Consider the following 10,581-nt stretch of genomic DNA (forward strand, 5'->3'; position numbering starts at 1 on the left):
TCTAATCCAACCTGCTAAATCTCCCCCAATCCCATGTCTCCATGTTTTCTCCAACAGCCTACCATGTGGAACCTTATCGAAGGCTTTACTGAAGTCCATGTCCACCACGTCAACTGCCCGACCCTCATCCACGTGCTTGGTCACCTTCCAAAATTACTCAATGAGGCTTGTGAGACACGACCTGCCCTTGACAAATCCATGTCGACTATCTCCCATCAAATTGGTGCTTGCTCGATGATTATAAATCCTATCTCTTATAATCCTTTCCAAAACTTTTCCTGCAACAGACGGAAGGCTCACTGGGTTTATAATTACCTGGGTCATCTCTACTGCCCTCTTTGAACAAGGGCACAACATTTGCAACCCTCCAGCCTTCTGGTACTAAACCTGTAGACAATGAGGATTCAAAGATCAAGGCCAAAGGCTCTGCCACCTCCTCCGTGGCCTCCCAGAGAATCTGAAAGTTTCGAAGGATGATGCGTTGTATCCGGAGGTTGGTGGGGTGGTACGTCAGGACGAGGGAGACTTTGTTTTGGTTGTTGTCGCGGGGTGGGGTGAGAGGGATTTGTTGCAGGAAATGCTGGAGACACGGTCGAGGGCGTTATCAACCACAGAGCGGGGCAAGTTGTGGTCCTTGAAAAATGAGGACATCTGAGATATACGGGAATAGAATACCTCATCCTGTGAGTGCAGATGCAGAGGCAAAGGAATGGGGAATAGGGGATGAATTGTTGCAGGAATATGGTGGGAGGAGGTGTAATCTTGGTAGCTGTGGGAATTGGTGGAGTTGAAATGGATATTTGTTTCTCAGTGGTTGGAAATAGAGTGGTCCAGGTAGGAGAGAGAGGTATCAGAGATTGTCCAGGTTAACTTCAAGTTCGGGAGGAAGGTGTTGGTGAAGTGGATGAACTGTTAGAGCCCCTTGTGGGAACACGAGGCGGTGCCGATACAGTCATCAATGTAACGGAGGAAGAGGTGGGGTTGAGGGCCAGTGTAGGTACGGAAGAGGGAGCGTTCCATGTAACCTACAAAGAGGCAGGCATAGCTTGGGCCCATTTGGCTACCCTGGCCACCCTCTTTGTCTGTAGGAAGTGGGAGGAATTGAAAGAGAAACTGTTGAGGGTTGTTCAAGGACCGGAACTTCCCCCTCCTCAGTGGTCAAAAACACCCTCGACCGTGTCACCCGCGTTTCCCACAACTCATCCCTCTCACCCGCACCCCATAATAACTACCAAAACAGTGTCCTCGTCGCCCTCACGTACCACCCCACCAACATCTGGATTCAATGCGTCGTCCTCCGACCCTTCTGCCATCCGCAATCCGACCCCACCACCAAAGACGTTTTTCCCACCACCCTTAGGTGACCCCCTTATCCGCTCCACACTCCCCTCTAGCACTCCCGACACCCAGCACTTTTCCCTGCATATCCATAAATGTTGTCATCACAACGTTGAAAATTCACTGGTCCCGATACCTCCCCCCCATCCCAGGCCCCAGGAAGAATTTCCTCATCAAACAGATGTTTACCTGCACATCTGCTAATGTGGTAGACTGTATCCACTGTTGCCATTGTGGCCCCCTCTACATCGGGGAAACCAAACAGAGGTTTGGGGACCGCTTCACCTGTGCTCAGTTTGCACGAAAGAACTGCACCTCCCAGTCGTGAACTGTTTCGACTCTCCCGACCAATCCTCAGGTAACATGTCCATCCTGGGCCTCCTGCAGTGCCACAACGATGCCACCTGAAGGTTGCAGGAGCAGCACCTCATATTGCGCTTGGGAACCCTGCACTCCATGGTATCAATGTGGACTTCACAAGCTTCAAAATCACCCCTCCCCCTCCCGCACCCCAAAACCAGCCCACCTATCCCATCCTGCCACCTCAAACCCCACCCCCATTTCCTGCCTCCTAACCTCTTCCCGCCCCGGAGACCTGTTCGTCCTCCCCGGACTGACCTCTCCCCTCCCTACCTCCCCACCTACATTCACCTCTGCTGGCTCCATCCCCACCTCTTGAACTTGTCTGTCTCCTCTCCACCTATCTTCTCCTCTATCCATCTTTGATCCGCCTCCCCCTCTCTCACTATTTATTTCAGAACTCTCTCCCCCGACCCCTTTTCTGATGAAAGGTCTTGGCCCAACATGTCAGCTTTTGTGCTCCTCAGATGCTGCTTGGCCTGCTGTGTTCATCCAGCTGCACACTTTGTTATCTCTACATCTCTTAACAACCTCATTAAGTGAGTTCGAGAGAGAACTATGCAGGGTAGACTTTGGGTTTATCATTCTAACTTGCCAGTCCTGAAAGATGAAAGTTGGTTTGTGTTGGATGTTTGTCTCATAGCTACGAAAGATACACTGAAAGGATTTTTCAAATCTTTTGTTGAGAATTGTACCCATTTAGTCACTAATCCTTTTCCTTTTTTAAAGCTTCCTTGGTAGTGACAAATTTCAAATATCTGCGGAATTTTATTTGGCTTTGTATTGGTTGTCTGTGATTCTCTGTTCATGGCTCCACGATCTGCTAGCTAATTACAGAATTTATCATTGATGTGCTTCAGTCTTATATATCCCAATTTCAGGAGAAAGTCCAGAGAGACCTTTGAAAGGAAAGGGATTTAGAAAGAAAATCTATCGATCAAAATCATGAACAGTTGATAAATTATTTGCACTTCATATTTCCAGAACCTACCCCGGAAGAGAGAGCCCAGAGAATTGCCAAAGCTGTCCGCAAACAGTCAACAGAAGTGAAGGAAAATTGGGAGCAATTGAAAACCCGTGCGAGCAACTGGCAGAAACAGGTGGAAAAGGCGTTGGAGAAACTTCAAGAACTGCAGAAAGCGCTGGATGATCTTGAGGCTCATGTGATAACAGCTGAGGGGGTCCACACTGATTGGCAACCTGTGGGTGACCTGCTTCTTGACTCATTGCAGGATCACATTGATAAAACCACAGTAAGTGCAATTACATTACACTTCACTTATGAACAGATGTAACCAGAATGTTGTATCAAGACGATCAGTAATATGAGTACTTCAGTAATATTGATTGAATGGTTGTTAACTGAATTTGCAAATTAAACTTAGTTGAGCATGCCTTCTGATGGTATCACAACATGAATATCAGTATAATTGAGGATTCTGTTAGTCAGTGACATCAGCTGAGTTACCTGCTTGTTGCCATGTTATCAGGGTTAAAGGTCAAGTCTGAGCACGCCATTTGGCGACTCCTTAGAGAGAGACAACTGGTTATGATTTAACCTGAAGATCACCATGCCTCAGTCAAGTAGAGCGGTTGAGGCGAAGACCCTTTGTGGTAAGCTCACTGGTACGGCAATTGAGCCCTCTCTGCAGGGCATCACTCTGCATCACAAACCAACTGAATTTGAATAGAGTTGAGGATTGGAGAGCAATCCATGCAATTATTTTTTTTAATGAATGTTTCTCACTGGGACTCTCTCACTGGCAAACTTTTTAAAAGCCAGCTCAGCCATACAGGCGAGATCAGTTCCTGATCTCAGCTGAATTTTTTGACCTGGGGTGGGTCAGCGTTAGGAGTTCAGTGATTGGAATGAATTCTCATGAAGTTAGCAAGAGGGATACTACACGTGAATAGATCGATGTTTTGAGAAGAGGATGAGATATGAGCAAAAGTTTAATTGATGTGGAAGACCAGCCACAATCATCATCGACGGTGGAGCAGGCTTGAGCGGCCATGCAACATTGTGCTGCCGCTATTTGACTTGTTCTGTGGAAAGGAAGGAAAATGGTCCAAGTGTCAAAAATGATGAAGACCACATCATTCTACAACCTCAAAATTTAATTGTGTTCAGCATATTATCACTCCTGGTACCCCTAAATCCTGGTCTATCATCTCAGCAGCTCGACTCTGCCCAAAAGCTGGTTACTTGTGACATTTTTGAGGGATCTTCCCAAGTCTGAAAATCATTTTTGTTTTTGTAGAATCAGAGTTGGCCAGTGTGGAAGGAGGTCGTTTGGCATATCATAGCTCTTTGAAGTAACTCCCCAATTCGTCCCCCTCTGCTTGGCAATGACTTGAACCACTTATAAAATCTCTTTAATGGAGGGAAACTTTGAAGGCGTCTGAAAGGAGTATTCACAATCCCAGAATACAACTGAGCCTTATTAAGTTGTTAGTTCTGACGGTCAAGAGCTTGATGAAAGAGGATTGTTTTAAAAAGTGCCTTAAAAGAGAAAACGTACAGAGGCTAAGAGGTGTAGGAAGTTAGCGAGTTTTGAGAAGATTTGTTGCTCGGGTTGAGGTTCGGGATGTGAGTTTGCTCGCTGAAGGTGCAGGAAGTCTCTTCTTGGGTTTGAAGCCGACACAATTAAATGTTTGGCAACTAGTAGTGGGCCGTTTAAAATCAAGAGTGGGCAAGAGGACATAATTAGACGAGTGCAGATATCCTGAAGTATAGTTGGACTGGTGGAGATTACGAAAATAGCGATAGGCATAGCCAAGGAACGATTTGTAAACAAAAATGAGAATTTAATAAAATTACTGTTAATAGTATCAGTCAGGTAGAAAGTACAGAGAAGAGGATTTGGTTCAAGGTGAGACTCGGGCAGTGGAGTTTTAGACGACGTCAAGTTTTCAATGGGCAAATGTGGGACTCCAACAGGGAATGCATTGGAATTGTCAGGTCCAGAAGTGAAGTAGTTCCAGATGAAGGTTTCACTGCTAATGAGCCAAGACAAGAGACAGGTTGGCAGGATTGAAAAGATGTAAAGAGACAGCTTTAGGGATTGCATGAATGTGTGGTCGGACGTTCATCATGGGATAAACAAGATGCCAAGGTTGTGCTGAGACAAGCGTAATATTACATTGTTGCCAAGGCGGAGTAATGCAATCAGTAGGTAGTGAATAGAGATTGGTGTGGGGACCACAAAGTGGTCTTCCCAGTTTTAAATTGTTATCTCTACATAGTTGCGCAATTTAATGTTCTGTTCAAAAGGCATTACTGACAAGGAAACAGAAGTTAGCCATTTGTTTACTTGTCAATATATCTTGATTTTTCCACCATGTTCTCCAATTAATAACACAACATGTGCACTGTACGAACTGAACTGTTCAAACCTTAAAAGGAGATGTTAAAATTGTGGAATATAAAGTTAAATTTATTTCATTGAAAATTTGAATAAATTACATGAAGGTTTGACCAAGACTGCAAGGAATTAGACGGAACATCAGATGAATAAAACAAGCAGTCGTAAGGTGGTATGAGCTGGACGCTCCTGAAGAAAGAGAACGCAGCCAACCTTTCTTCCATCAGGGGGATTAATTGTGTGGTGTCAGACACAGTCGATTCAATCATTCCTTCTGTCTTTACTGTCTGACTGGACTGTGGTTGTAATATTTCCTTTTTTAAACGCTCAAGGTTAGACATACTTCACTTGACATTCTCATTTTATAAATTTTAAGAAGTTGACTTATTGTCAAGTCACGGTAGGATTGAAAACACATTCTAAAAGTGTTTGAAGTCAGAAGTCAAATGACACCAGCTTATAGTCCAACAGGTTCATTTGAAATCACACAAGCTTTTGGAGTGCAGCCCCTTCATCAGGTGCAGTTCGTGAGGTGACCACAGAGAGACACAGCTTATAAGCAGAGAGATCAAAAGATCATAGAATTGGCGTGAGTGGAGTGTCAGATAATAACTCTATACAGGTGACCAAGAGTGTTAGAGGCAAGTAAAGCGTTTATAAAGTCAATGTCAGTGCTGTGTTGTCATGATAATCAGGCAGCGCAACAGGAATGTACAAAAGGTGACATCTCAGGTCAGACTCTGACTTGTAGTTTAGAGGCTTGTGTTCAGAATCTGCCTGAGAGTTTTAACCTTTATTTCAAAAGCAAGAATTTATAAGATACCACACTGACTGTAACTACAAGTTGTGTGTTTCTTCAACAAAATATCTGCAAACAAACAAACATCCTGGATGAAGACTTATTATCTGACACTCCACTCACACCAGTTGTAGGATGTTTTGATCTGTCTGCTTATCAATTGTGTGTCTGTGTGTTTACCTCCCTGACCGCACCTGATGAAGGGACTGCACTCCCAAAGCTTGTGTGATTTCAAATAAACCTGTCAGATTATAACCTGATGTCATGTGAGCTCTGACTTTGTCTATCCTAGTCCAACACCAACACCTCCACATTATAACTGTTTGGAACCAAGTCAGTGCAACAGGTACATATCGAACATTTGACTTCGGAAGAATGCCTAGTGCTGAAAAATTCATTAATAACAAAAGATTTCTTCATTATGCCATCTATCGTAACATGCTGCGTCTCACAGTCAGAATGAAAGGATGGCCACTTGAATTTCGCAGGGCCAAGAACAGTTATGGACATTTTTAGCATGGGAGGAGGCCATTCAACCTATTTTATCTGTCCCAGCTCTCTCCCAGCACAAGAAAATTAATCCTTCTCTCGAACTCATTCCACATATTTCACAGAATTGAAATATTTAGGTACATACTTAGGAGTTTTTAACATCAAGTGAGCAGTTCTCGCACTTCACCTTGTCACTAAAAATGGAAAACGTGACTTACAAAGAGTGGGTCTTTATTTTGTTCTGTTTTGATGATGAAGCAGATGCAAGTCGAAGTGCTGGAACTGGCCTCTTGAACTTACCAACTGTTCAACGTGTATAAAATGATTTCTGTGCGCATCTACTAAAAGCAGTTTTATGGAAGGAAAAGGTACCAAAGAAGATTTGGTGTATTGTGCTTGATGCTATTATACGCCAACCTGTGAAAACAGAACTCTACGACTGAGTGTTGAGTTCTGAGAGGGGGCTATCTTGTTTGAATTTACATTGCTAAGCCTAGGCCTATTTTCCCAACAGCAAAATTGGTAATCCAGCAAGAAATGGAAATTTCTCACATTTGTTGGCTGTAAGTGTCTGTTTAAAGTTTCCTTATATACAGGTGCTTAACCTGCTTTTACAGTTGGAACATTTGTTGTGCCAATGAAAATTTTTTGAATGGTTTCACCTCCAGTTTTCCTGTTTATACATATTTGGTATTTTTTCAGGGTGAGGACTATCTTCAAAATCTGAGATTGGGTTTTGAAAGACAGCAGCCTTTGTTTTGGAGAGATAATGGGAACTGCAGATGCTGGAGAATGCGAGATAACACCGTGTGGAACTGGATGAAGACAGCAGGCCAAGCAGCATCTCAGGAGCAAAAAAGCTGACGTTTCGGGCCGAGAACCTTTTTCAGAAAATGGGGAGGGGGTGCGGGTTCTGGAATAAATAGGGAGAGAGGGGGAGGCGGATGGAAGATGGATGGAGGAGAAGATAGGTGGAGAGGAGAGTATGGGTAGGGAGGCAGGGAGGGGATAGGTCAGTCTGGGGAGGCGGGACAGGTCAAGGGAGCGGGATGAGGGGAAATAGGGGTGCGGCATGAGGTGGGAGGGGGGATGGGTGAGAGGAAGAATAGGTTTGGGAGGCAGGGACGAGCTGGGCTGGTTTTGGGATGCAGTGGCAGGACAGGAGATTTGGAAGCTTGTGAAATCCACACTGATACCATTGGGCTGCAGGGTTCCCAAGCAGAATATGAGTTGCTGTTCCTGCAACCTTCGGGTGGCGTCATTATGGCACTGCAGGAGGTCCAGGTTGGACATGTCCTCTCAGGAATGGGAGGGGGAGTTGAAATGGTTCGTGACTGGGAGGTGCAGTTGTTTATTGCAAACTGAGCGTAGGTGTTCTGAAAAGCGGTCCCCAAGCCTCTGCATCGTTTCCCCAATGTGGAGGAAGCCACAACGGGGACAGCGGATGTTTAGGATATTTCTTAAGCATTGATTTTCATTCAGAGTTGGTTGGATTTTGCTGAAGCAATAGACATAACTCACTATGACATAGACAATGTCAGAGTTAATGTTTCGCGTCCTGTGACCCTTCCTCAGATCTCACTCTTCACTGATGCTGCCAGACCTGCTGAGCTTTTCCAGCAACTTCTGCTTTTGTTGCTGATTTACAGTGCCCACAGTTAGAACATAGAACAGTACAGCACAGAAAAGGCCCTTTAGCCCACAATGTTGTGCCGACCATTGATCCTCATGTATGCACCCTCAAATTTCTGTGACCATATACATGTCCAGCAGTCTCTCAAATGACCCCAATGACCTTGCTTCCACAACTGCTGCTGGCAACGCATTCCATGCTCTCACAACTCTCTGCGTAAAGAACCTGCCTCTGACATCCCCTCTATACTTTCCACCAACCAGCTTAAAACTATGACCCCTCGTGCTAGCCATTTCTGCTCTGGGAAATAGTCTCTGGCTATCAACTCTATCTATGCCTCTCATTATCTTGTATACCTCAATTAGGTCCCCTCTCCTCCTCCTTTTCTCCAATGAAAAGAGACCGAGCTCAGTCAACCTCTCTTCATAAGATAAGCCCTCCAGTCCAGGCAGCATCCTGGTAAACCTCCTCTGAACCCTCTCCAAAGCATCCACATCTTTCCTATAATAGGGCGCCCAGAACTGGACGCAGTATTCCAAGTGCGGTCTAACCAAAGTTTTATAGAGCTGCAACAAGATCTCACGACTCTTAAACTCAATCCCCCTGTTAATGAAAGCCAAAACACCATATGCTTTCTTAACAACCCTGTCCACTTGGGTGGCCATTTTAAGGGATCTATGTATCTGCACACCAAGATCCCTCTGTTCCTCCACGCTGCCAAGAATCCTATCCTTAATCCTGTACTCAGCTTTCAAATTCGACCTTCCAAAATGCATCACCTCGCATTTATCCAGGTTGAACTCCATCTGCCACCTCTCAGCCCATCTCTGCATCCTGTCAATGTCCCACTGCAGCCTACAGCAGCCCTCTACACTGTCAACGACACCTCCGACCTTTGTGTCGTCTGCAAACTTGCTGACCCATCCTTCAATTCCCTCGTCCAAGTCACTAATAAAAATTACAAACAGTAGAGGCCCAAGGACAGAGCCCTGTGGAACTCCACTCACCACTGACTTCCAGGCAGAATATTTTCCTTCTACTACCACTCGCTGTCTTCTGTTGGCCAGCCAATTCTGTATCCAAGCAGCTAAGTTCCCCTGTATCCCATTCCTCCTGACCTTCTGAATGAGCCTACCATGGGGAACCTTATCAAATGCCTTACTGAAGTCCATATACACCACATCCACAGCTCGACCCTCATCAACCTTTCGAGTCACATCCTCAAAAAACTCGATAAGGTTTGTAAGGCATGACCTACCCCTCACAAAGCCGTGTTGACTGTATTTGATCAAGCCATGCTCTTCCAGATGGTCATAAATCTTATCCCTCAGAATCCTTTCTAACACCTTGCAGACGACAGACGTGAGACTTAGCGGTCTATAATTGCCGGGGATTTCCCTATTTCCTTTCTTGAAGAGAGGAATTACATTTGCCTCTCTCCAGTCCTCAGGTACGACTCCAGTGGAGAGCGAGGATGCAAAGATCTTCGCAAGTGGCGAAGCAATTGCATTTCTCGCTTCCCAAAGCAGCCGAGGACAAATCTGATCCGGGCCTGGCGACTTGTCAATCTTAATGTTTGACAAAATTTTCAGCACATCAGCTTCGTCTATCTCTATCCATTCCCGCATGCACACCTGCTCTTCAAAGGTTTCATTCACTACAAAGTTCGTTTCTTTCGTAAAGACAGAAGCAAAAAACTCATTTAGGGCTTCCCCTACCTCCTCAGGCTCCACACACAAGTTCCCTATGCCATCCCTGATCGGCCCTATGACGCAGGCAAAACTCTATCTCTGCAGGTAGCATGATGCTGTGTTCTCAAACTTCCCTGCCTTTTTGTAATATAATATTGTCTTTTTAGGACAGAAGTGGCTTTTTTTTGTTTGTTTTAACTTCTGCACATACTTTCTATGCATGTTAAAATTCTACACCTTTTCAGTTCACTGCAGTGCTGCATAATGAAGACTTGGAACAATTTTTTTTATAAAGTAGAAAATCAGTGTGGTTTGTTTTCCAAAATGTGATGTGTAAGTGCAACACTTAACAGTGTGTTCATCAAACTATTGTTTCCTTTGATCTTTGTGTTGCAGAAATTTCTAGAATCATTTCATATATATTTTTCTTGATATATTTTAGCAGCTTTCCTGGAGCAAGTCTGGTTTCCTTCGGATGAGACGACTTTCAGACATACTCCCTTTATTATGAGATTTAATTGCGGTAAAATGAGGAGGATTTTTATTCACTGAGACACACGTGACTATATGTTTAAAGCATTGGAAAATGCGTTCTGTTCGGACTGTCATGTTATCTGGTGTTTGTACCAGGCTTTCCGATTAAATGCAAGTGATTAAGGATGCTAATGATGCCACATGTTATTACAAGAGGAAATGAACATCCAAGTCAGGATTTTATGCCACATTTATACATAGCATAGACCATGCAGCATGGATGCAGTGACTGAGTGAAATGGGATGCAGTGACTGAGTGAAATGGGATGCAGTGACTGAGTGAAATAGGGATGCAGTGTCGGAGGGAAATAGGGATGCAGTGTCGGAGGGAAATAGGGATGCACTGACAGATGGAAATGGGAGACAGTG

General features: G+C 44.6%; 1 protein-coding gene across 3 annotated transcripts in view; it reads left to right on the forward strand.

The window, feature by feature from the left end:
- The window catches only part of LOC132208710 (utrophin-like), a 24,917-nt gene extending 14,578 nt beyond the window's left edge, over nt 1–10,339 (forward strand). Inside the window, exons 3-4 of one of the 3 annotated variants that reach the window (XR_009444832.1) lie at nt 2,683–2,955; nt 10,124–10,339. Coding sequence is in view for 1 of the 3 variants with exons in the window: in XM_059644102.1 (XP_059500085.1) it covers nt 2,683–2,951; nt 7,057–7,218 (431 nt within the window). In the remaining 2 variants the exon portion in view is untranslated. Of the gene's footprint in view, nt 1–2,682; nt 2,956–7,056; nt 8,367–10,123 lie in introns of those variants that run through there. The other 2 variants (XR_009444831.1, XM_059644102.1) reach the window with 2 other exon arrangements.
- Nucleotides 10,340–10,581: the final 242 nt, after the last annotated feature.

This window comes from Stegostoma tigrinum, unplaced genomic scaffold (assembly GCF_030684315.1).
Source record: "Stegostoma tigrinum isolate sSteTig4 unplaced genomic scaffold, sSteTig4.hap1 scaffold_509, whole genome shotgun sequence".
NCBI classification, from domain to species: Eukaryota; Metazoa; Chordata; class Chondrichthyes; order Orectolobiformes; family Stegostomatidae; genus Stegostoma; species Stegostoma tigrinum.